The 26,136-nt window shown below is 50.7% G+C and overlaps 1 protein-coding gene and 1 long non-coding RNA gene across 6 annotated transcripts in view; one reads left to right on the top strand and one right to left on the bottom strand.

Annotated features, from left to right (window-relative positions):
- The window catches only part of ALK (ALK receptor tyrosine kinase), a 668,845-nt gene that overhangs the window by 32,904 nt on the left and 609,805 nt on the right, over window positions 1-26,136 (bottom strand). Inside the window, exons 12-18 of one of the 3 annotated variants that reach the window (XM_042933341.1) lie at window positions 22,832-22,994; window positions 12,274-12,424; window positions 5,743-5,874; window positions 4,855-4,999; window positions 2,184-2,366; window positions 912-1,010; window positions 244-396 (exon numbers count right to left, since the gene is read on the bottom strand). In XM_042933341.1, coding sequence (XP_042789275.1) covers window positions 244-396; window positions 912-1,010; window positions 2,184-2,366; window positions 4,855-4,999; window positions 5,743-5,874; window positions 12,274-12,424; window positions 22,832-22,994 — 1,026 coding nt within the window. Of the gene's footprint in view, window positions 1-243; window positions 397-696; window positions 821-911; window positions 1,011-1,553; window positions 1,640-2,183; window positions 2,367-4,854; window positions 5,000-5,742; window positions 5,875-12,273; window positions 12,425-22,831; window positions 22,995-26,136 lie in introns of those variants that run through there. The other 2 variants (XM_042933342.1, XM_042933343.1) reach the window with 2 other exon arrangements.
- Window positions 403-4,354, top strand: LOC122216467. 3 transcript variants are annotated; one of them, XR_006200919.1, is made up of 4 exons: window positions 403-658; window positions 2,285-2,410; window positions 2,803-3,049; window positions 3,313-3,829. It is a non-coding gene; the product is annotated as an uncharacterized LOC122216467 (long non-coding RNA). The 3 variants fall into 3 exon arrangements; XR_006200918.1 differs by lacking the exon at window positions 403-658 and adding an exon at window positions 3,898-4,354 and having other exon boundaries at window positions 2,268-2,410; window positions 3,313-3,457; XR_006200920.1 differs by lacking the exon at window positions 403-658 and having other exon boundaries at window positions 2,268-2,410; window positions 3,357-3,828.

Raw genomic sequence — 26,136 nt, 5'->3', positions numbered from 1 at the left:
CCCACACCCTGGGATAGGGGTGTCACTAGATGTGTTGGGGCTCCTTCATCAGCCACGACCTGCCTTTCACACACAGGTCCCTTTGCCCAGTCCTTAGAGCACCCGTGTTGGGGCAGGCAGATGGGGGTCAGAAAGCCAACGAGACTACATCTGAGGTGTTCCAGAATCATGGAAACCAGTGGTAGCCGCCATGGGCTCACAGTCTGGGCCCCTTCTCTGTCACCTCCTTCAACTCCCTCTTACCAATGCAGGAGACGCCGTCCTCAGCCAGCACTGTCCCATGGTCACAGAAGCAGATGACCTTGTGGCTCTCGGGGTCCATGTGGCACTCATCTACCTCACAGTGGCTGCAGTTTAGGTAATGCTTAATATTCACTTCCCCATGGCCCTCCATCACTGGTGACAAGAAGGGAGGATCAGCCTCAGGTGGAGGCAGCAAAGACCACGCTGCACCCTGTTCCCGGCCTCCGTGTTTTATCTCCAGCTGGTCGGTGCTGGTTCTCTGGTCCCTGTCCCTATGTCCCACTGATGCCACTGAAGCACCACTGTGTGTAGGGAAGTCCCTGATGCATCTGATGGAGCTCAGAGGACACGTGGCTGCGTTTTTGTAGGAAGATGGGAAGGTCCAAGTGCATGACCCTCAGGTTGGCTGGCACAGGTAAGGGGACTATCACTGCTGCATTTTCTAGGTCCCACCTGTCTGGAAGCCAGTCTTCCACCTCCAAGTGCATATCGGGCCACACATCCTGACTTCCAGAAAAACTTGCTGAGATGAGTGTTAGGAAGACTTGCCTGTAAGGGACCCACAATCATGCCTTTGTACGTTGGCCTCATGCCAGTAGCCCTGAGGTTTTATCTGGTGGAAGAACTGGCCCGAGGAGGTCGGTTCTGCCTCCTGGCAGAGGGGATACCTTTTAACGCTGGGGTGTACAGGATGCCCAGTGGACTGATGAAGGAAACCCCGTCCTCCCCGTCCATCTCGGGGTCATTGTTTGAGGCCGCGTTGCCGCCTGTGCCAAACCAGAGAAGAGTTTAACGCAGAGAGGCTCGGGCCCAAGTCTCAACACATCTGCACATCAGCGGGGCATGCATGGGCCTCGGGGTGGTGAGGGGCCTAGGGGCGGGGCGGTGGGGAGGGAAGGGAGGCCCGGGGCACAGGGGCTGTGCTTGGGGTTTGGCTCAGGTAGATGCTGTGTGTGAGGACCACTTTCCCTCCAGGTCCAGGCCAGCTCCCACCAGGGAGTCCCCACCCCTGCACGGGGCTGTTAGGAAGCAGTTCATGTGAACAGGAGTCAGAAGAGGTCTAGCGTCCCCAGGCTGGATTAGACCCTTGGCACCTCTTCCAGGACTGGCCAGGGCAGTGGCACTGAGGAGTTGCTCTCCAGTCCCATCGCGTAAGGGGTGGGCATGGGGGGATGGGCCCCTGTGCCGTTAGGCTCCTGTCCCTCCTTTCAGCTGGGCTGGGTCATCTTTGGGCTCCCCCCTCAGGCTCCTCCCACCCACCCAGAGTTTGGGAAAGAAGAGCATCTGGTTAACACGAGCATCTTACACACAGCGTAAAGCAAAACAGACAGAACATCACAGCATATGCATGCATTGTGTCCTAATCTGTGGGGAGGGTGGAGCCGCTATCTCCCAGCCTCTCGGCTTCAGAAGGCTATTCTGCTCTGCTCTGAAGCTCGGAGGAGAGCTGGGGCCAGTGGCCGGCTGCTGGCTGAAGGGCTTGGGCTGGTGCTGCCCATCAGCATGGAGAGGGGTTCTGGAAGCTGGTGGGCTGGGGCAGGGAAGGGAAGACTCAGGCCAGGCCATCCAAAGGGAGGCACGGGGCTGGGGAGTCTGGCCTCCAAGGCTCTCGTGCCAGCACGACCTGGGGGTGGCTCAGAGAACAGCCCGGGGAAATCAAAGCCCCTTTAGCATTGGCTTTGGGGGAGGGGGGGGGGCCTCAAGAACACATAAGATCTTGAAGCTGTTGCTATTGAAGCCTCGAGGCAGGATGCTGGCTCGGAAGGCAACACCCTGCCTCTGGCTGGTCCTGTGGGGCTGAGAGGTAGGCGTGCACAGTCACATCACAGTCCACAGGTGAGGTGGGCCGAGGGAGGGGCAGGTGAGGGCGAGGGAGAGGACAGGGAGTACCTATGACTAAGAGGGGAGGGAGTGACACCTTGAACACGAATCATCTTTACCTATATATCCTCCGCCTCCTCCACCTGAGGAGCACCCCCCTCCACCCCCTCCGAAACCCCCTCTTGTCTCCCACCCCCACTTCTTCATGGCCTGGGGGCAGGAATGTCCTCCGGTGGCACCCTCCAGCAAAGATTTTCCAGACCAGAGCAAGGAAGTGTTATCATTCCAGCCACCTCCACCACCTGCAGGAGACACGGAGAAAACCCCAAGTGAGGATGCTGGCCAGGTGAGGTCAGCCGCTGGATCTGGCAGAGGAAGCAGGATGCAGTATGCTCTGAGGATGTCTGCTTCCGCTCCAGGGCCTGTGGGGCCTGGGGGCTTCAGAATCCGGGGTGGGGGGGAGGGATCAGGAGCCATGCCCTTTGCCCTAGTGAGACCTGCTTTGGCCACAGACATACATATCCAGATGGGACCACGCCTCACACCCCTGCTTCCCATCAGGCCTTTGGATTAAAAGTTGGAGAATGTGCTTTGTTAGGGATGGGGCCCCCAACCCCTGAAGTGCTGGGACTTTGTTTCATTAGTGCTTCCCATCCAACAAGAACCGAGACCCACCGGTCCTTGGGCAGCCAACTGTCAGAGCCCCGCTGGGGTCACCGCAGTGAAGTTCTTTTGCAGGAACCCTGGATTAGGCCAGACAAACCAATGGGCTTTATTGTTTCCTGGGCAAGAACTTCTCCATTCTGAGCCTCAGTTTCCTCACCTGTGACTTGGGGATAATAAGACTTGCCTCATTGGGTTGATATTTGGACCAAAGAAGACAACGAGTGTGCAAAATGCTTCAGAAACCACGACGTGTAGGGATCGTTGGGCATGAGGTGAACACGTGTGTGCACAGGGCCTCACGCTCTGAAGCTCAGGAAAGGTGATGGGGTTGTGGGGGGGGGAGGAGTTGGGGGAAGGGATGGGCAGTACCCTTGGGAAGACAGCCACCATTGGAGCTGGGCTTCCTAAGGCCTGGGGGCTACTTTGAACTCTTGCAAAGGAAATGCTATTTACAGAACTGAGGTTGAATGCAATTTTATCTTAAGGCCACAGGCTGATTACAATCAATCTCTTCTGCTGGCCCCTGAGATTCCGGGACCCCCATTCTCTCCCCTTATGTTGTTTTGTATGATATTTCAACAGGCACTCTACTCCAAAAGACCCCAAAGTCCTTTCTGTTCCAGCAGATGGTGGTAGCAAGGACCTGGAGAAACAGCAGTGCTTGAGTCTGCGGAACCATGAGGGTTAACTGGCCGGGAAGGGCGGTCTGGAAGAATGAGTGGCAGAGGTTCGTCTGGACCCCGAGGGGGCAGCAGAGGGATGTCTACATGGGGGAGCTGCAGCTGGGGATCACCACTATGCTAGAGAGAGGGAGCTTTGTTTTAGCAGAGGAGGCCAAGGTCAGGAACAAGCTCAATCTAGAATGGACAATCAGAGCTGAATTGAAGCCCCCAGGCAAATCAGCTTTGAAAGCTACAGGGTGCTGGCTTCCTTTCCTCCAACTGGAGGGCAGAATGTGGGCCTTTCAGGGCCATTGACATCTCGTGGCTAAGGGAAGGCCCTCCAGCCCCATTAGGGACCTGAAGTGGGGGCATGAGACCTGGCACCATGTCTGCCCGCCCTCCCCTGTGCCCACCCTCCCTCCCTCCCCTGCACCTGCCACTGTACCCTTGCGCCCTGCAGGGTTCCCGGCTGAGATGGTTTCTAATCCCTCACTCCATCTTACAGCTTTTAAGCAAATGTGTGGAAAAGAAAACAATCGGCATAAAGAGGAAAAAAAACCAAATGAACCACAGCAGTGTTTTAAAAAATGGACTGAGTATGAAACAGTTTGGCTATTTGGAGAAAAAAAAAACCCACCAACTCTATGAGCTCATTGATTCTTCTGTAAAATGGGAATAATAGTACAACGGGAAAGCCCTGCGGGTGGTGCTGAGAAGCACACGTACAACAGATGTGGAAGTGCTTGGAGAGTTCTTAACTGCCTCTGTGAACATCGCTGGATGGTCTTCACCAAGCACCCAAGCCCTACTCCCACTCTCCCTTCTCTTCTAGCCATTTCTCACTTGTAGGGAAAGTTTGAGTACTTGTTTTCATTAATCTCAAATCTTATATGCCTTCTGAGATCCTTGGTCTGATTGTGGAGAAAAGAAAATACAAAAATGAACTGCATTTTCTCTTCAGACACGGCGTCAATGTCTGTCTCCTATTTCTGTGTGGCTGGCTCTCACTAACGAGCACGGATTGCCAAACCGTGGCGATTCCAGAAAGAGATTTTCCAGCGGGATGTGTGATCTGGTAGCCCGGGGCCTGGAGGCACAGACCAGAGGGCCTCCAGGTGGGGGGGGGGGGGGGGGTGCGCCCTGACTCTGCCCATACTTCTTCCATCCACTCACATCTAGTTGGATCTGGTGAAGTTCAGGGAGGCTGGGCTGCCCGTCCTAATGCTGCTGCCTGTCTCCTTTTCCCAGTGGCCCGCAATCCAAACCCCAGGTCAGTGAAGACGACTCCAGGTCCCTGAGCTGTGGGATGCCCTTCCTCCCTGGATATTGGTACCAATATCCAGAGCTCCCAGCTTCTCGAGCGCCAGCAACCAAGATGCAGGTGCAATGACGACCGGCCGAGCCCAAGCTCTTGCGGTCCTGGGGTCACGTCCTGGGAAAGGGCGGGCTTGCGGTGCCTTACCTGCGGCTCCGGAATTGCCATTCAGCCCCAGAACCGAGGAGTTATTTTCCAGTCTCTCTGGGTGGAATGTGTCTGTCTTGGCCCCGTAGGCCCTGCCGCCACCGCCAGCTGCAATGATCAGGGGCACTGGAACGCCATCCTTCATCTGCCCGGGGAGATGTTCAGAGACTGAGAAACAGAGCTGGGCTTCCACTATGGGGATCTCTGAGCCACTTCAGTGTTTAAAGTGTCTGAGCGCTTGCTGGGCTGTGGGTGACATCTCGGTGGTCTGAGGGGTCTGACCTCATGCTACCACCACCCATTAGCTCTCACCCATCCCCCTTCCCGCCTCCCCCAGCTCCTGAATCAGTCAGGGTTCAATCAGAGAAGCCAAAGCGCCGGGAGATATAAATATACCAACACCAGGAGGTGGGGATGGGGCTTTTCCTGAAGCTTCTCACACTAGCCTCAGAGGGCTGGGTGCTGGTGCTCAGAAGCGGGTCTCTCTGCTCCCACTTTCCTCCCCGCTCTCCAGGGTTTCTGGCTTTGAGTTCCACAACTTCAAGATTAAGCCCTCGGCATCACTGTCCTGGTGGAAGGACCGAGCAAGAAGCCTTGGCCTGGGTTTCATCATGTCAGAAACCCCACCTTAGGACAGAGGAGGGCACCAGGGGACCCTCTGGAACTCTGAGGCAGGGCCTGCCTGGTGACATCAGCGAGAGAAGAACCTGCTGGTTCTTGGACAGACAGGGACCCTTATGTCCCTCTGGGCCTCGGTTTGCTCATCTTTAAATGGGGCTGAGGACACCTGAGGTGTTTCATCCCCAGGGCCGTCGTGGGAACCCACTGTGGTGGGTCCACGATTCGCGGACATCACCACCCATGGGAAGCTGGCACAGCCGACCTTACCTTAAATACGTAGGTGGCTCCGCCCCCTCCTCCGCCCCCTCCTGCCCACTCATGCACACTCCTGTTCACGCGGATTTCTTCTTCTATCACGTTGTTCTCTCCAATGCAGACTTTCTGGATTAACCGGTTTGTCTGTGGGAACAAAAAGCACCTCAGGTTTATGTCCAAGGTTCTCTACTTCCCAGCAGACAGACCTTCTATGCTTAATGACAGGCTGAGGGGTCTGACCTCTCAAATAGCTTACAGTTGAGTTGAAGAGAGAAAAAAAAAATCTATACACAAGTAACTGTCATTAGGGAGTAGAGAGAAGGACGACAGGATAGCTTAGCTGGAAAATGCATGGGAAGTTGGGGGAGGGAGAGTGATTTTGTTGCTGACGTGATCAAGGAGGCCTGCCTGTAGGAGGTGGTGTTTAGTTGGGCCTCCAAGCATAGGGAGATTTAAAACAGAATGGGGAAAGGGCATTCCAGGGGAAGAGAGCAGCATGAGCCCAGAGAGAAGGAGGTGAGGGAGGGCGGATTTGAGGAAACGCACAAAGAGTCTCTTTGGCTCAGAGAAGTCCACCTTAGGATCCTCTGGACTCTGAAGGGGGAATGGCCAAGGCCGTAGGTGGGGAGATAGTGCAGAGGAAGTGTAAATGTGAGTGGGTAAGGAGATACAACTGGACAGTCAGACAATGGCCAGAAGCCTTGAATCCAACCAGACTTCATTCTCTAGGCAGCGGTGAGCCCTTGAAATAAATTTTTGAGAAGTTGCCATTTTGAAGTATCATGGGAAGAGAACACAACAGTGTGAGGCCAGGCTCAGATTTTACTCCCAGTCCATCTGCAGGAAAATCATTTCTCCATTTTGGACATGTCTTTCCTCCCATCTAATGTCCCACTTCTTGTCTCCAGAAATCCTCTGGCACGGCTCTAAATGGAGCTCTCTGTATTCATCCTGGAGAACAGGGTGTGACCCCAGGAATCAGCAGACACCCCTGGGGGACCGTGGAGGAGGTGCTCCACCTCTCCGACCTCCAGGTGTGGGATGGGAATACAGACACTGCAGGCATCTTTACTGAGGATGGTACAGACAGGTGTCTGGGATAGCATGTCACAAGTTAGGGACCGAATAAATGGCTGTTGTTATTTTATATAGATGTACTCTGGGCCTGCACGTGGTCCTGGTGTGGGCCCAGGCATCTGGGAGTCCCTGGGGATGTGCAGGAAATCCCTGTGGCCCAGGATCCTGGAATCCCTGAATAAAGAGGGTAGTGCTTCAGGAACAGCCAGCCGGCTCGTCAGGCACAGCAGCTAAGAACACTCCAAACATCCACCCATCTTCGGGGAAAATGGCTTTCCTTTCACTTATTAGAAACAAGGCCAATAAAACATCACATTTCCATTGAATGCTGCTGTGTAACCAGCCAGTGGACGTGGCAATTCATCTTGAGCCACTCCTTATGCTAAAGCACTCAGGGGTGCCGGCAACGAGTACTAGAGAAATTTCCAGATAAATAGCCAAGATGCAATTTGTTTTATGGCATTTTGGATTTAATGATGGAAATAATTTGATATTTTTTAAAGTGGATTTAGTGTGGGTGGAAGCTTCTGAATTGCTGTTGTCGAGAGCTGACATTTCTCCTGTGTGTGTGCAGTGCTGTCCAGGTGGGGGATGGTGGGGGGAGGGCTGCTAACTGCCGCCTGGGGTGGACATGAAATGTCAGGGCATGCCGTGAGGGCTAAGCCCGGGGGGCAGCGGACCCAAAGGTGGGCTGTCTGCTGGGCAGAGCAGAGCACAAAATACGGGGTCCAATCCGGCTTCTTGACTGGCTCTGTTGGAGATTTGCTGAGCCACGTTGGGTGAAGCATCTCACCTCCCTGGCTCTGCTTCCTCCAGTGTAAATTGAGGGGCTGCCCAGTATGAATGAGTGGTGCTAAGAAGGTCCATGCCCTCAGACCCTACTTTCTTCCTCCTCTCTGCCCAGCAGCAGTGAGGCCTCAATTCCTTGGGAATGCCTTCTTCCTGTGAACAGAATCTGCAGAGGGCTGGAGATTGCAGGAGTGGGAAGGAGGGAACCATTGGGCTAGTGGATGACCTTTCGTCTAACCAGAGCTGAGACTCTCGCCCATCCCCCGTTGCCCCTAGGCATCTTCTTTAAATTGCATGGGCTGTGAAGAAGGGTGGATTCTCAGCCTGCCTCTTGCTGGACCCAGCAGCAGCATTTGGCGGACTTGCTCAAGTCTCCATGATAGACTTTTTCACCTGACCTCCAGGAGACCACACCCTCTGGAATCTCCTCTGACCTCCATGGCTTGTTCCCCTCAGCCTCCTCTGCTCTTCTATTCTTTAACCTCTTAATGTTGGGGGGTCCCCGGGGCTCAGTCTTTGGTCTTCCTCTTAATCAGTACTGCTCCTTAGTCACTCATCCTGGCTCAATTTTATGCTGACTTCTCCCAAATTTCTATCTCTACTCTAGACCTCACTCCTCGAGTCCAGTGGCCCATCTCCATTGGCTACTGGAAGTCTCCACCTGGCTGTCCACCAGACCTCTCCTAACCTTGCCCCCAATCTCCTTCCACAGCATTCCCGGCTCAGGTGACAGCAGCTCCCTCCTTCCTGTGGCTCAGGTGCAATTCTTGGAGTCATCCTTGATCCTTTTTCTGTCTCAGTTCTTCATCTAGTTGGGCAGGAAATCCCTTTTGATTTTGTATTCCAAATATGCCCAGAATTCAGCTACTGTTGACATCTTTGTCCAAGCCATCATCATCTCTTGCCCAGACTAATGTAGTAAGCACTGAATTTATCGTGCTGACTCTTCCCTTGGGCCCAAGTGGACTATTCAGTCTATGGCCAGGGTGAGTCTTACAACAGGCAAATCACAGCAGCTCCTTATCCCACCTTATTCCCACCCATAGGCTCCAAACCCTCCTGCGGCTTAAAAATGTCCTTATGGTGGCCTGATCACTTCATCTCTCACCTACTCTCCCTCTTGCTCCCCCAACTCACCCTGGTTATTTTGGGAGCACACCAGGCACACTCCCACCTCAAGGACCTAGCTTCTGCTTGGCTGGTGCCCCCAGATATTTTCCTGGTTCCATCCTTTTCAGGACTCTGCTCAGCTGTCATTTGTCCAATAGGCGTCCCTCGACCACCCTATGTATAATTGCAACCTGTCCCACACACCTGACTCTTTTTACCCTACTTCTGTTCACCGAAACACTCTCACTTCTGGGTGTTCTGACTGACTGATGTTTACTAGCCATTGTTCATCCCTCCTCCCCCAACGGAAATGTTAGCTCCTTCAGGGCAAAGATCTTTCTTTGTTCATGGATATATATCAAGTTGCTAGAGCAGTGCCTGGCACAGAGAAGGTATTCGATAGATATTTGCTGAATACATGTGAATGAACTGGGGACTGTCTGGGTGTGGGCTGATGCCTCACAATATTTGCCTTGCGAGTGATGGTAGTTGTGACATTTAAAATTTAGACCCGTGGTTTTGCTGACTTGGGGACACCTGGCAAATGTCTGGACACATTTCTGATTGTCAGCACTGAGGGGATGCTACTGGCATCAGGTGGGTAGAGGCCAGAGATACTGCTCAAGAGCCTACAGTGCCCATCACAACAAAGACCCGTTTGCTCCAAAATGTCAATAGTGCTGATGTTGAGAGACCCATGCCACCAGATCTGGTGGTCATGCCACCAGATGAGGCTTGGGAGGAACTGGAGAAGCAGGAGCTGAGGGGGTTTCCAGCGTCCAGAGCCCATCCCAGGCTCAAGCGTAGCCACGCACAAAGGAAGAACGACTCCACACATGTGTGCTATTGCACCAGGAAAGCTGCCAAACCCTGCAGTTTAATTCTTAGAGTGCACTCCATTCTTGAGAGGATCCTCTCTAGGCACCATGTTTCTGCCTGGAGGGGACTGGAGATTGAGTTAGTGCTGTGAATGAAGGTCTTTCTTTCTCTCTCTCCCAGTGACTCCTGCGATGTGGAGCCAAAGGGAAGCCCCAGGACTAACCCCACCCCTTGTTCCTACGATGCCTGGCCCCACCAGCAGAGGGGGCTGCCCTCCGTCCCTGGCTGAGAATGGGCTTCTTCAGAGCTCTTCTTGTGGTTTCACAAAGTTTGAGAGCAAGTAGGTTGATTAATACAATGATAAAGTGCAGCAACCCTGAGGAGCAAGTAGATTACAATTGAATTAAAAGAAAAAAAAAGACTTGGTCCTGTGAAAAGACATAACTGATTACAATCCAATCAAGTAAAAGTCCCTTGCAGAAGTCAATGCAATCTTTCTGCTTAGATGAAAGAATTACATTAGCACTCAATACATTCCTGTGGAAATTACAGCAGCCTGTAATTTAATGACTTAATATATTGTATCAGGTTGGAAAGTCCTGATTATAGTTGCTAAATAAAAGTTGGAGTCCAGACATTTCTCATGCACAAGATTGCACCTGCTAAGCCTCCTCCTGTTGCTTTAACTCTGAAAGGTGGGGGTGGGGATGGGTGTTGTGCTTTACTCCTCGCTCCCAGCCTGCGGCCCAGCTTTTAGGAGTCTTGAGTTTGTTTTGTGGAATTGTACACCTTTCTGTGTAGTCCCTGTTCCCACATCTGTCCCCCAAGGCTACTCTTGAATAAGTTCTTACAGAAGGGGCCCTGGGTCCTGGGCACTAGAACTCTGCTCCCTGCCTTGGCCCCACCCTGGGCAGAAGCCGTGCTTCAGGTGAGTACCTAAGGTCAGTACCTAATGGTGCTGAGTTCCCGCCAGGAGAGCTGGCACCACCAGGCTCCTGTCTCCGCCAACACAGACAAGAGGCAAACACCTGGCATGCTGGACTCTGCATGGTTGCTCCTTTGTTAGGCTTCAGGGTCTCCTTCTTTTGGCAATTTTAGAACACGTTGGCTTTCTTAAGTTCTGCTATTGGAGAGCTCCCTGTTTGACAGGTGGATACTGCAATGGGGTCAGAAACCAGAGTGACAGGCTGTTTCTGGGACTACAGAGGATGGCAGTCTGGCTTGTTAGATGACAGGCTCTAAGTGGGGAAAAGGAAAAGGGCATAGAAACCGAGTCCCAGGCAAGCGCAGGGCACAGCACAAACAAGAGCCAGAGCCTCTACTCTGTGCTGTATTACGAGTGGCTTTGGAAAAGTCCTTTCACCTCTGTGGTCTCCATTTCCTCATCTGTAAATTGGGGAGAGTGGACTGCATGGTGTTCTAGCTCTGATTCTAGGATTTAATTTTTCTTTTTTAGTTTTAATCACCCAGATAATAAACATTACATGAATACATTCTTTTTGTGATATCAGACATCACTAGTAAAGCAACCCCAACTCTAGTCTCCTCCTCAGAAGCAACCACTGTCTGGGGTGCCTGGGTGGCTCAGTTGGTTAAGCTACTGACTTCGGCTCTAGGTCATGATCTTGCAGTTTGTGAGTTCGAGCCCTGCGTCGGGCTCTGTGCTGACAGCTCAGAGCCTGGAGCCTACTTCAGATTCTATGTCTCCCCCTTTCTCTATGCCTCCCCTGCTCACACTCTGCGTCTCTCTGTCTCTCAATAATAAATAAACATTTAAAAAAATTTAAAAAAAAAGGAAGCAACCACTGTTATCTGTATCTTTTGGAAATTTCCCTATGCATTTATGTACAATTATGTGGCTATGAATCTGTTATTTAGAGCTGAGCAGAAAATGTTTAAACTGGTATTTTCCTGGGGCGCCTGGGTGGCTCAGTCAGTTAAGCATCCAACTCTTGGTTATGGCTCAGGTCATGATCTCATGGTTTATGAGTTCGAGCCCCATGTTGGGCTCCATGATGACAGTGCTGAGCTTGCTTGGGATTCTCTCTCTCTCCCTCTCTCTGCCCCTCCACTGCTTGCTCTCTCTCTCTCTCTCAAAATACATAAATAAACTTAAAAAAATTTAAACTGGTATTTTCTAGTTTTTTTTTTTTTTTTTTTTTTTTTTTATTTATTTTTGGGACAGAGAGAGACAGAGCATGAACGGGGGAGGGGCAGAGAGAGAGGGAGACACAGAAACGGAAACAGGCTCCAGGCTCAGAGCCATCAGCCCAGAGCCCGACGCGGGGCTCGAACTCACGGACCGCGAGATCGTGACCTGGCTGAAGTCGGACGCTTAACCGACTGCGCCACCCAGGCGCCCCGGTATTTTCTAGTTTTATAATAATGGGCTAAAGACGTTGGTGTCCTAGCAAGAAAGTTTAGGAAAAGGGCTTCAACTTGTAGTCTGCTGAGAACAACCATTTGCCCATTCAAGTTGGATCCAGCTTTTTAGTTTTAAGGGTTCCTCTTGAAATCCATGCCTCAGCCTTAGTTCCTGTGGGGAGGTGAAACCCCAACAGCCATACCGCCTACTTTCTTATGTACCCCAATGGGCCAGGAAACGGAGGGACATTTGCAGGCAGAACAAGGGCTGAGTCCTGCCATCTTTGAATATGAGCCCCCAGAAGGAAAGAGTCCAGATGCCCTGTGAGGGCCTGCCCAGGTCCTGGTGAGTGTGAAGGAGAGGTCCCCACTCTGGGCACTTACGCTGGGACAGGCGTCTTCCCCCTGTTGTCCGACCAGGATATACAGTGTGTCGCCCTTCTCCAGGTTGAAGATGCCCAGCACAGACACGCCGTGGGACCGCATCATGGTGTTCTTCCCGCCTTTCCCGCCAGCAGCTCCGTAGCCCGAGATGCTGCAACAGAGCAGAGCACATGAAGACTGACTCCTTTCCTTCGAACCCAGCAGGTTCCAGTGGGCTCAGTGCATCCCATCGTGGTCCTGATGGTTCTCTCCCACATCATCAGGCCATGAGGTCAGCAAGGAGGGATCCTCTCCCCATGGTCAGAAGAGGACAGTCAAGTTTAGAGAGGGATAGGGAATTGCCTCATTCACAGAGGTAGGAAGGTAAAGAACTAATAAGGGGTACAAAAGAGAAAGAAAGGGAGGAGAGAGGGAAGACAGGTAGAGTCTGTTCTAATGTGGGGTGTTGGGGGGATGATTTCCTGAATGTCTGGGATTTCCCATTATGGTTTCTCTCCCTGTCCAAGATCAAAGGACTCATGTGACCTTAGACAAGTGACTTAACTGTCCTGTTCCACATCTGTAAAATAGGGCTAGTAAGAGGACCTGCCTTTTAGCCCATGTGTGTGTGAGGAGTAAAGGAATTAAGACAAGCAACCATAGAATTGTGGCTGATACATAATAAGCATTTATTATAATAGTAGTTATTACATATTATTATATTATACGATATATATGATTATAACTTATATATTACTATTAATGGTGAAGGTAGTAGTAATCGACTTCATACACAGTTTTAAAGTTTCCTCACTGGGTCTAGACACAAATAAGTTCCACATGGAATGAGTGAGGTGAGCAGTGTTTCTGAGAGCAGACTGTTTATTCCCATCCTACTAGCAACTCTTTCTAGAGCAATGTGTGGGCAGAAAACAAACAACCAATCATGAGACATAAAAACAGAGTTGGGGGGAGGTGTGGCGGGATTATTTCCGCTGCCTCTTAGGTTGTTAAGATAAAGTCAAACAAGGATGGGAGAAAAAGAACGCAGTTGGTGACCCTTACCAGGAAAGCAGCGTGTCTGGAAGACAGCTACACACTAGCTACAAATGCCTCCCCAGAGATCATCTGCCAGGGAAAGGGACGGGGGAGGTTTTCACGTCCCTGTGCATTCAGATCCGAGGTCCTTTATGAAAAGCGTTCAGGAAGAGATGCAAGGCAGTTTTGTACGTGTGCACACACAGTGGCTTTCGCCACCTGCAATTCTAGGAAATGTTCCATGTTCCAAGCGTGTGAAGGGTCTCCTGGGGGCTCTCCTAAGGCAGAGCTAAGCCCTGTCCTGCAGAGAGAAGCCTGGAGGGCTGGCTGATTGCTAATGTGGCAGGTGAAGGACTGAGGTCTCCGTGGAACGCCACTGTGGGTCGCCAGGCACTGAGAGTAGTTCACTGAAAACTGATGTGGCTTAGGGCTGTGTGCATAAGGGGAGATGGGAGATGGGCTCCAGGCCCTCCTGGGGCTTAACAAAGAAACTAGAGACAGGCCTAGTTATGAGAAGAGAAGTCCCACCATAAAGGCGGCTATATCAGGGAGGCCAAGTGGAGGGACCAGAAGACTTTGAGTTCTATGAACGGAGTGGACTATTTCCTAGCTGTGTATCCTCTTAGAGTCCTAGCCTCTTCTGTAGTCAAAGAACCATATCTGTCTTTCTCATATGTTTTCACTCTTATGTGGATCCTGAGAAACTTAACAGAAGACCATGGGGGAGGGGAAGGGGTAAAAAAAAGTTACAGAGAAGGAAGGAGGCAAACCATAAGAGACTCTTAAAAACTGAGAATAAACTGAGGATTGATGGGGGTGAGAGGGAGGGGAAAGTGGGTGATGGGCATTGAGGAGGGCACCTGTTGGGATGAGCACTGGGTGTTGTATGAAAAACCAATCTGACAATAAATTTCATATTAAAAAAAAAAGAAGAACCCTATCTTCTTTTCTGAACTCACAGGATAGAGGGGAGGTTAACATCAAAAAGAGATAATGGGTAAAAACATTGAGAAAGTGGCAAATCTCTGCACAAAGTCAGGGCAATCAGGTGTTCTGAGCCTGAAAAGGGAGACAGGACTGTGACAGGCATTGTAGTAGTGGCATGTTCTGGTGGCACTGGGGTGGCCGAGATGACGGACGGGTAGGACTCTCAGACAAGCAGAAACAGGTGGAGGGTGGGAGTCAGGTGGAAGTGAATGGAAGTGAAGAGGCAGGAAAACCTATGGAATGTGTGGCTGTAGCAGGGTGGCTGGGGTGGGGAAGGAAGAGGATGCAGGTCTGCAAAGGGAGGTAGGGTTAATTCCTCAACATTCCACAAGGTGGCAGGCATGAATGCACATGACTCCCCCTGCCCCCCCCCCCCCCCCCCCCCCCCCCCCCCCCCCCCCCCCCCGCCCATAGCCATAAATAGTAGCTGTTAGTAATTCATTTGACAGACGAGGACACTGAGGTTCAGAGGGATTAAGTAACTCATCTGAGGCTACACAGCCGGTCAGTGGCAGACCCTTGTCCAAACCCCCACATTTCCCCTCGAAGAGGCCATTTCCTCTCTGACATGCTGCTGTAAGGCTTCTGTGGATACACAGGGAGGGTGGCCTGAGAAGCTACTGGCCCATCCTTGCTCCTGACTCATTAGAAATAAAGACGGTGGCAAGGACAATTAAAAGGCTGAGGGGAAAGGAAGGCTTATTGATGAGAGGAAAGCAGCAGAAAATTCTTTAGCCCAGAGAAGGGAAGCCTGGGGCAGGGGTGGGTGGCAGTGGGGTTCCAGAGACGGTCTGTGTAGAATGTAGGGATAGCATGTGGTTAGGCCCCTCTCCTCAGTCCTGCCAGCTACTCCGTGTTTCGGGGCTTTGCCAGGTTGCAGGAGAAAATCCTGTCAACCTGAAGGTGTGGTTTGCTTGGAAAACTGCTGCTGGAGACAGAGACCTCATCCTGCCCACTTGTGCTGTGGCTGAGAGGTAAGCGGTACCCTGTGCATCCCATCCTGCCTTGTTTGCATATCCATTTGCATAAATCTGCATGCATTATGAATCATTCTGAACTCTTGCACATGTATAAATTTAGCCAAATTATTATATTTTAGAAGTTGTTTGTTCCTGACTCACTTTCCCTCCCTAGCCCTTCTTCCCTATTTCTCCTGCCCCCCCCCCCCCCATTATGGACTCTAGCCCCTTCTAGGCCTTGACCTAGCTCTTGGAAATTAGGTGGGATGCAAAGAGGCCTGAGTTCTGAGGCACATGCTGGGCATTCTGCGGGCTGTGTGACTCGGGGCAAGCTGGTTAACCTCCCAGAGCCTCAACTCCCCACCAAGGAATAAAATGAGGACAAGGACCCCTGCCCTCATGAGGAGAAGTGGTGGGTTTGAAGAGACCACACACTGATGCCAAGTGCAAGGTAGGACTCGGGGCTGGGGTCAGTTCTCCAGAGTAGACAGTAGAGCCTGGCAACTGGCAACTGGCCATCAGCAGCCAGATTTCACTTTCCTGTTGCTGGCCTCAGCCCCACAACTCCACCCTGGATTAGGGACTGGATTAAAGCCAGGGGAGCAGGCGACAGCCTGCCTGGACTAATTGTAGGAGAAGGGGCACCTCCCTCGTCAACCCTCTGAGTCCTGAAGTCCCACCGTAGAGCTGCCCTCCTTTGGAAGCTTCGAGTTGCTGCTACGTACAATGCTCATCTCCTCTGGAGTGGGCTGTGCCACAGCAAGAATGCAGATAGACCTGGATCCAAATCCAAGCTGTTACTCAATGCCAGGAGTGGGTGAGGTGCCCCTTCCTGGGTGCTGACCCTGCACTTGGCCGACCCTTACATTTTGTGTCTGAGGCAGCTTGCCTACCTCTCCTGGCCCTGCCAGCATTACTCACTGGCTGTGTGACTTTTGGGCAGGCTACTGACATTTTTTGAGCTCCACTTTTCATATCCACAAGAGAGGTACCTACCTTGCAATGTTGTTGTTTGAATTAAATGACATAATGCCCATAAGGGACCCAATTCAGTGCCTGGAGGGTAGTCAGCAAGCACCAAATAGCAGCTGCTGTTCTGATGCATCCCTGTGGGTGAGCCTGTCTACTCCTCTTCTGGGGGTGACTTCTGGGAGGTGGAAGCAAGTGAATGAATGAGGCCCTGATTTCTAGAGAATAGGCCAATAGGTGGAGGAGGCTGTGGCCACAGGGATCTGGGGTCAAGGCTATCCAGTTTCACCCAGGGAACCAGTGGGGGCACAGGCAGCCTTGACGATTCTAAAGACCCCCGAGTCATATGAATCGTGTCACACAAACTCGTGCCAGAATAATAACCTCAGCCTGACTCTCCAAAGCTTGCCCCCCACTCTGATTCCTTGTAAACAATTTATTTTTGATGGTTGACAAACGACAACAAATTAATATACCTGCCACTCAAGTGGGGAAAATGACTTGCAGTGATTCCAATTTACTGGAAATTACAAGATACTGTTCTTGACGAGCTGATGCTGTAATTTTTTTGTTTTTCCTCATCTAAATCCATGCCCCCTGGTCAGAATGGATGTTTATTGGGTTTGCGTTTTGTATTATTGACTGTGAACCATTGTTACCTGATGTAATTGAGTTGTGAATCTTTTTAAAATAAAGAATCAGCAGCAAATCAAAGTGGCTGCCTGCAGGATCCCGAAACGAAAGCATGGCTAGTGTGCAGTATGATGGCCTGTCAGCCGCCACGCATCCGTGGGGACCCTGGAGGTTGACCGATGGAAGGAGTGAGTGAACCTGCTTGGAGATACATGAAGCACCTCATTCCTCTCCTGAACCCCACTCTCTGCTCTGCCTCTACTTCCTAGAGGGACCTTGGGTGAGTCCCTCTCTTCTTTGAGTCTTGAAATCAGGGTAGTAAGATCTGCCTTGCCCATCCCAGCCCACAGGCTTATCGTGAGGGCACAGGAGGCATGGGAGTGTGTACGAGGCTTGGTCAGTGGAAAATTCCTGCTTACATGCATAGTTGCATTATCTAGATGGGTCATTTGAGCCATCAGGAGACACCCCTGGGGGTAAGGGGTGAGTTGTGGAGGCACGTGCTTCTTGCAGCCCCAGCTTTGTTCTGGATCGCACCAGGGAGCAAGGCTGATGGTGCAACCTTCCTGACCAGTGCAGCCCTAAGCACCTGGGAATATCAGAGCTAGAGGGGAGCCCAGTAACCTCTCTCTAAAACCCTGCCCGCCACCCCCCGGCTACAGATAGAGCCACTGCAGAGAAGGGAAAGCACACTTTCAAGGTCACATGGTGTCAGTGGCAGAATTTGGACCCAAACACCATTCTGCCTGCAGCCCATCAATCGTTGTGCAATCTCCCTGCCTCTGACTTTCCCTGCTCTGTGCTCTCCATGGCGATGGCTATCTGCACAATTACTCTGGCAATTGATCATGCCTGTGACTCTCTCCTACAGTTGTCTAGGACTGTATTGGCACTGTGGACTGTTAATTTCACTTTTGTGCCCTGCAGTCTTTGCAAAGATGGTGAGGCTCCAGTGTCTCAGTCCTCTCTGCAAGTCCTGCAGCGCCTATTCAGTGGCCGGCACGCAGTAGGAGCCCCATGGCTCAGTACCCGGCATGCAGTAGGAGCCCCATGGCTCAGTGGCTGGCACACAGTAGGAGCCCCGTGGCTGCTTGTGGATTGGGTTGAATGATAGTGTCATCCAGCTGCACACTCTGGTCCCTGGAGCCAGGTGAGGAAATGCGTGTCAGTGATGGAGACCACGAGGAACAGCTGTGGCCCAGGTCAGCTGGCAGGATTTGCTGGCTCCAGCTGGGGTCCGGGACCTCTTGTACATTATGTCTGAGGAACAAGTGAACCATGAGAGAACTGCCATCGGGAGCTGTGGGCCGTGCTTGACAAATGTTTTTATAAATGATCTGTGTGTGGGGGGTGGTGGGGCAGGGGGAAGGCTGAGGGCTGGGGAGAAGGGTGAACTCTAGAGAAGCAGGGAGGAAGGCAGAGGGGAGAAAAAGAGGGACAGACAGGAGAGGAAGGCAGGAAGAGTGAGAGGTGGCTGCCGACATCTACTGATGTGTGGGGTACGTCCCACAAAGAGTCAAAGTCCCTAGCAGTCTGTCTCCACTCCATGGTGAGGCTGAGGTTCTCCCCACCCCAGCATCCATGATCTTTTTGTGCCCCACATTGGCCGCCACCCCCACGGGCACACTCTAGACATGGTCACTCAGAGCTGTGACCCAGAAATCTCCCTTAATCAGGTGACACTCTCCCTATTACCCTAATCCTTGCCTGTCCTTCTCAGCCAAGCTCCTTGAGGTGGTAGCTGTCACTCGCTGTCCTGCCTCCTCAGCCCCCAGGCATGGCGGTCATCCTGGGTCCCGCCTCCTCACCGAGTCCAGCAGTCACGCTGAGTCCACCTCCCAAATACTTGTTGGCCCCGGGGGGCCCCTCCATGTGCACCTCTCTGCCCCAGCCTAGCTCTTCAGGACTCAACCCAGCTGCCTTCCATCTGCTATCGCCGCCTCCAGGCTCGCTTCTCTCTCAAGCTGGCGCCAGAGGGAGCTAACGGCATTTGGGACGTGAGGCTCCAGCCTAGGGGCTTCTTCCTCCCCTCTTCTTTGTGGACAAGTCTACCACCTTCGAGACTGCCCTCAAGCTGTCTCCCCGGGAAGCCATTCTTGAACTCAGGCCCTTCCCGGGCCTCTGATAGCAGCGCCTGACGAAGCCTCCATGCAGTACTTTCTACATCACACCGAAATGCTTTTTTCTGTGTCTGACACCCCCATTGGCTGGGGTTCCTCTTAGGCAGGGAGTGGATCATGTGTACCTTTATATACTTCGTGTCAGGCACGGCGTCCTAATATGTGCTGAATGCGGTCCACTGAGACTTGCGAATTACGAGGGGGAACAGGTCTGGACACAAGGACATATGTCCTTGGGGGGAGTGAGACCATCTCTGTTTTGACAGAGGAAATGGCAAATCCAGAGAAAGGGGAAGTCCAAGGCAGGAAAGCAGCAGGGTGGGGGAGATGAGGATTTAGGGGTTGTCCCCGAAAGCCCCTCCCCACCAAGCCTGCTCTTTTCTTCTCCCCAGCCTCTTCTTCCTCTCCCTTTTCGTGGTGGTGGGCAAAGGAGTAGAGGGTGGGAGACGGGCCCAGGATAACTGACCGGTTAAGAGTAGGGGACACGTTTACCTGTGTGCATCCCTGAGGAAGCCCCAGGCAATGATGGCCCCACCTTGGCATAACAGTAGGTGCATTTAGCTCTCTTTCCTTCACCTCTCTGATCAGTAGTAAAGAAGCAGCTGGAACGATAATAGTGGCGGGTCTCAGGCAGCAGCCAGATAGCACTCGCTGAGCGCTCACACTCTTCCAGGAATAGGGGAAGATCATAAGAAATGCTCTCACACTTTCTCACCTTTTTCTCATCTCTCTTGATGTGTTTTTCTCACTAGAGGAACTGTACTTACTAAACAAGAATTAGTTAACATGGAGAAAATGTCCTCCAGAAAGAGGGTACCTGAATTTTCCACAAGGATATTCTGATGTGGGGACATTTTGATGTGGGCTAAAAAGCAAATCATTAAATGGTCTGTTCCTTTGATACTCAGTTATATGATCAATATACATTACCGTCCAAGCCCTGAGCCTCATCCAGGGTCAAGGTGAGAAATTTCTATTATAGCCTTTAAAGGATTAAAAACCCCCCAAGGATTCAACAACAACAATAACAAAACCCCGAAGTTTTCCGGGTTTTGATTTTTCCCTTTTTGATGTGGTGCTATCTCAGGCCAGTCTTAAAAAGTCCTACAGATCAGAATGTCCCCTTTGCCAATTTGGACACTTTGACGTATCCGGCTTGAATAGCAAGATGGCTCCTTGTACACGTTTCCAGTGAGTGTTCCCCAGGCAACGCTGGGGGCTGCGGGCTAGTCTCAATATTCCAGAGAGAAATGGGAAGAGTTGCCGGATTTGGGCTGGGATTATATCCAGTGCACTGTGGCAATACTGTGGAAATTCATGCAGATCAGAAACCTGGCTAGACTTAGATGTGGTTGTTATTAAAAAAAAAAAGAAAAAGGGAAAAAATAAGTATAGTTTGTCTTCCGGGCAAAATCTTTCAAAACATGGGGCCCATCTGAAGAAGTCAGAAAAAAGTCTTTGGAAACAGAGAAGTTAGGAAGTACTCTCTGTGGGACCAATCTGTTGCCGGAACATTATGCCACTGCCTGCTGCCTGACATTATCACTGCTCCAGCCGGTTTCTCTGCCGACAGGCCAGGGAGCACCTAGCATGAGCAGGCATCGTGCGAGGCACTTGTACATAATCTGTGCAACCAGCTGGGCAAGTGTTAGCAACCTCCAGCCCCTGCCTTTTACAGATAGGGAAACGGAGTCTCAAGAGGTTAAATAACTTGCCCACATTTGGAGGTGGGTCTGATTCACACTGTCTCAGGGGGAAATGCAGCCCAAGAGTAACACCTTACTTACATGGAGCCTCCTATTTGTGGATCTTTGTGGGAGGGGCAGTAAGGGACTTTCAGCCAGTCTGGTTTGGGAGCTGCCCTGGACAGTGATGGGACAGTGGGTCTCAGTGGGGGTTTACTGTTGAGGTCTCTGCCTTACAGCTCCTGTGCTTTCCTCTTCACATTGCTTTTTATACAGGGAGAGCTGCACCGAGGGCTGGGCTGGCCAATACCCCTTCAGGCAGGGTAGGGGGAGGGAGGAGGGCTCCCCTCCCAGGCTTTCATTTCCAGAGGCTTCCTGGAGGTGGGTGGTGCATGACTGCCATGCCTACTTCCCTTTCTTGTTTTCTCTGTCCCCCTGCATGCCTCTCAGAGTCCCTGTGTGACTTTTAGTGGAAAGAACACACTGACTTTGAGCCTGAGGGCCTTGGGTTTAAATTCCAGTTCCGTCACTGATTATGTGGCCTGAGATCTGTTGCAAAGTGGCTGACTTCAGTTTCCTTTTATGGAAACAAGGGAATATCACTAATAATAATGACATCTGCCGCACCGCTAAAAGGAGGAATACCTGGTAGGTCCTCAGCAAGCATTCATCTCTGTCTCTCTGGGACAGGGGGTGACCCATGAAACCTCAGCCGGGCAGGAAGGAGAGGCCTGGCCTGCTCAGCGTGGCCAGTCCAGGGGTGGTTGAGTGTCTTTGACCATTTACTGGGGATGTGTAGGACCTAGAACAGCTAATCTGATTGCAGCCAAACCTTGTTATTGCATTCCTGCCCAGAATGTCATTTAAAAAGCACTTAGGGCTCTCCCTGAAATGCATTTACACTGAGATCCCAGGGGTGGGGCCGCACAGAAAACAGGGCAACTTGAGAAGCCTCTTTCCTTCCCAGGGGGCTGAGGATGTGTTGCGGGGTGGGGGTGGGGCTGAGGAAGTGGAAAGAGACCTCACTTCCCACTGTGTTTGGCCTCTGGGGCATTTGCACCAACAATGTCATTATCATGATGCTTCCTGTTTAAGCCTGCCGTTTGCTGTGGAAGGAGCCTCAGTAAGTCTGTGCCTTAGAAGGCTGGGGTTGGAGGTGATATCCAGACTGTGTGTCTGTGGGGACACTCCTGACATTCTGAGCCTCGGTTTCCTCATTTGTAAAATGAAGACTGCAGCACTGGCCTTGTCCACAGAGCTGAGTGAGGACTACACTCAAGGGTTTAACCTAACTCAGTCATTCCCAGGGGCCGTATCAGCATTACCTGGGAACGTGTTAGAAACTCATATTCTCAATGGATGAATGAATGAACACAATGAGTACGATGAATACCGTTTATGTCTCCCTTCCCAACCTGGATCCAATAAGTGTCAACATCTTGTCACATTTGCTTCATTAATATAAAAATGTTTAGCACAAAAATTTTCTTAAAATTTGTATTTTTGGACCCCACTTTAGACCTACAAAATCAGACCTTCTCCACGTGGGGCTAGTAACCTGCATCAGCCAGTCATTCAGCCATTTCGATGGTTGAGAACTACTGGTCTGAGCCTTGCTGGCCGTCAGCTTCACCTATTAGCCAAGTGGCCCACTGGAGTCAGGTCTCCCTCCAGCCTGGCCTCGCTCTAGTGGAATACCATGCAGTTGGGGTAGGTGTGGGACAAGAGTTTGAGGACCGCTGTTTTACTTGCAAACCGTGAAGGCCCAGGAAAGGAGGTTTAAGGATAAGAGCATCATCTTTCATGTACATGGTATGTTTGTTTCCCAGACATTTTACATGCACTGCCTCATGTGAATGGCATCCAGTAATATTCAAAGAATCCACTATAATTTCAATTATTAGTAATAAAGATAAGGAATGTTCTGAAGCTAGCTCATGCATGTATATCATCTCCATAAATAGTCTGTGGGCTCCTTGAAGACAGAGAACACATCTTTGTTGCCATATCCCATTATCCCCCATCTCCCCATCTCTAGTCCTTATATCCCTCAATGGGCCAGAGTCTGTGGCCTCTGAGTCTTGTGTGCTCAGGCACCCCACAGCATGCAACCACAGGCAGGACCCCCATCATTTTCAGGAGGGTAGATCTGCCCCTTGGCTTCCCCCACCCCCTCCGCCATACATACCTGTAGGTGTCGGTGGCTGGCACCTTCCAGGTCTGGATGCCCTTCAGGGGCCCCTCGCTTCCCACTACCACGCTCAGGTTGGAATTCCGGTAGGCGTTGTTACACTGGGCCTGTGTGGGGCCATGGGGCCCACTGGCCCCGCACGTGGTGAACAGCCAGTGAACTGCAGCACAAGAGGAAAGGGAATCACTCACTTGGCCTGGCCCTCCCTCCTCCTTGGGCTTCCCTGGGTTGCCTCTGAGCTGTCCGCTCCATTGCCCCAAACCCATGTTCCAAGATGGCACCAGGATCAAGGCAAGAAACACTGATCAGCCATTCAAACTGGAAACTTCTCTTGAGGATCTACTATGTGCCAGGCCCTGGGTCAGATATGAGGGGATAGACACAGAGCTGACTGATCTGGGCTTAAGAAGCTTACAGTCTAGGGGCATCTGGGTGGCTCAGTTGATTAAGTGTCCAACTCTTGATCTCGGCTCAGGTCATGGTCTCACGGTTCGTGGGATAGAGCCCCACAACGGACTCTGTGCTGGGATTCTCTCTCTCCCTCTCTCTCTGCTCTTCCCCCACTTGCCTTCTCTCTCTCTCAAAACAAATAAACTTGAAAAAAAAGAAGCTTATAGCCTACTAAGGGACATTAAAAGGGATGCAACTATCTACAACACAGGATAGTAAGAAAAAAAAAAAAGCCCTCTGAGAGTTCGGCTAACTGCACTGTGGGAGTTCTGAGGAGGGAGAGAAGACTCTTTTGAGGTGAGTCAGGCATGGGCAGTGGCTGGGCCCTTCCCAATTTCTCACCAAGTTGGGCACAACGCTGGGCAAATCACAGGTGCTCAATCTATGCTATTATAACTGCATCTAACCTACTCCCAAAGGTTGGACACATGCATGTAGAATCCCCTTAGCTTGCAGAAGCTCAAAAGAATAAACTGGAGGTAGAATCAGCTCCATAGCCCTCTGTTCCCCATTGGCCAAGCACCCAGGACAGTGGCTTTGTCCATGTGTCAGGCCCCCAGTGAGGCTCAGCCTCCTTATTTATAACCAAGTTAGGTTTGTAAACACAGTGAAAGTGGCTTCCAGGCTCTCTATGTAACAGAAAGTATAAAAAATGGGAAACAGATCACATTTCTCTCCAGTGCATGCTCTCCTTTTCAGAGCCCCTCACCACCACTTCCGGGTGCTGTGTCTCCAGAGCACCCAGTGTCCTTAGGTGGCCTTCTAGGGGTGGCTCAGGATCACTTAGCACACCCCACCCCTCCTTTGAAACTTTCTATCTTTGAGCCAGGCTGGATCCTGAGGAATTGTAAGATTTCATATTGGCTAGAATTCTAACATTTGTACAACCTATAAAAACTTCTTAAAAATGTGTTCTTGGTAAATTACTTTTACTTAAAATATAAAAATGTCATTATAAGACTGAAGAAATTATTTCCCTCTAAAGTGATTAAGTCAAATTCTACCTATAGAGAATTATTGAAAAATTAATTTGGTATACATACTTTCGCTCACTAAAATGTTAAAGTGAAAAATTTTTTGAAGATTTTCATCTGATTTAATGATACAGAAATGAAAGCTTAGTTTGGGTTGCTAATTACAAGCAATCAGATTGAGATTGCACTGGGGAGTTTTGGTAATCTGAAAACTGGGCCAGTGTGGTGGGCTTTTGTGACACTGCCCTGGCCCCAAGGTCAGGAAATGGAAGTTCTAGTTGAGGTTCCAATGCATACAGCTACTCAACACTGGGTATTCAACACTTTCTCCACTTTACTTTTTTCAAATGAAGGTGTTGATATCTATTTGGTTTTTGAAGGCCGATTTGGTTTCAAGGGCAAGAAGGTGATGAATCCATTCATGTTTGTGTGAATGGTTAATTGTTAATTTTCTTATCTTTTTATAATCTAAAGGAGTAACCTGTTAATTCAAAGAGCTAACTCTTTACTGAGGGCATTTAACAGAACTCTCCTGGTCAATTGCCCTTTTACTCTCTCCAGCACCCAAATCCTAAGTGTGGGCTGTGTCCAAGGGGTGAAATGGATAAGGACATGGGTTTTGGGGCTCCCTTATAAATTATTGGTTGTGGGACCTCGACAGAGCTCCTTAGTCTGTAAAAGGGGCTGGATGGGCATGAGGATTAAAGGGAGCAAGGGATATTAAAGGTCTTTGTAAAGTGCCAAACTCTAAAAATATGAATTGTGTTAATGACTCCTGCCTATGCCTAAGGTAGGTGCTGTTCCTGACAATGGGAAATGTGGCCAGGGGAGTTTCCGTGAATATGGATGAATCCTCCACCAGCAGCACCTAGGGATTTAAACCCAGTGAGCTAAGGATGAGAATGTGAACAGGGAGAAAAAAGACAATCCTGGAAGGGGAATCACAAAATCCACTTGTCCTGTGATCTCCAGCTCCTTGAAGCCTGTTCTCAAATCCAGTCTGTGTCTGAGGCAAGCAGCCTAGATTTGGGGGCAGCCTTCTCAATCTGGAGCAGAAGCATGACAGTTCATGCAGTTAATTCAGTCCTGGAAACGAAGTGTGTGTGTGTGTGTGTGTGTGTGTGTGTGTGTGTGTGTGTGTGTTTTCTTTCTTCTGTTTTTTTCCCCCAGTTTATTTATTTATTTTGAGAGAGAGACAGAGCACATAGGCAGGGGAGGGGCAGAAAGAGAGGGAGAGAGAATTCCAAGTAGGCTCTGTGCTGTCAGAATGAAGCCTGCCTCTGGGCTTGATCTCACCAATCTTGAGATCATGGCCTGAGCCTAAATCAAGAGTCAGACACTTAAATGACTGAGGCACCCAGGCACCCCACTTTCTTCTGTTCTTAAGGGTGTGCTGAGGAAGAGAGCTAAAGGTATGGGCTTGGCACCATACCTGAGCATTTCCCCTTCAATGGGACCCACTTCTAACTTCCATCCAGGTTAAACTCTGTTCTAAATGTTCTGAGACATTCCCAGAAATGCTGGGCTTCTACTTCCTGACCAGATGGGGCATTTGGTGAGGTAGGGAGAGAAGCAAGGGCTTTGGGTCCAGATGGGCTAACTTTTCCTATCCTGGATTTTGCCCCTCACCAGCTATGATACCCAGGGTAAATCATATACCTCTCTGAGCCTCAGTTTCTTCATCTGAACACATGGAGAGTAGACTTAGTGTGAATATTAAGTGATGGCTTAAGCAAAATGCTTAGAATAACATTTGGCATTGGAGATACATAATGAACACAGTTTAAAATTATGTAAATTCCTATTCAATTTCTGATTGTGAGAAGCAGAGACACCCAATCTCAAGATTTATGTTCCCATTCCATAAAGGAGGGACAT

Source organism: Panthera leo, chromosome A3, assembly GCF_018350215.1.
Source record: "Panthera leo isolate Ple1 chromosome A3, P.leo_Ple1_pat1.1, whole genome shotgun sequence".
NCBI classification, from domain to species: domain Eukaryota; kingdom Metazoa; phylum Chordata; class Mammalia; order Carnivora; family Felidae; genus Panthera; species Panthera leo.
The sequence above is the reverse complement of the archived record's forward strand: the minus strand, read 5'-3'. Positions and strand labels throughout refer to the sequence as shown.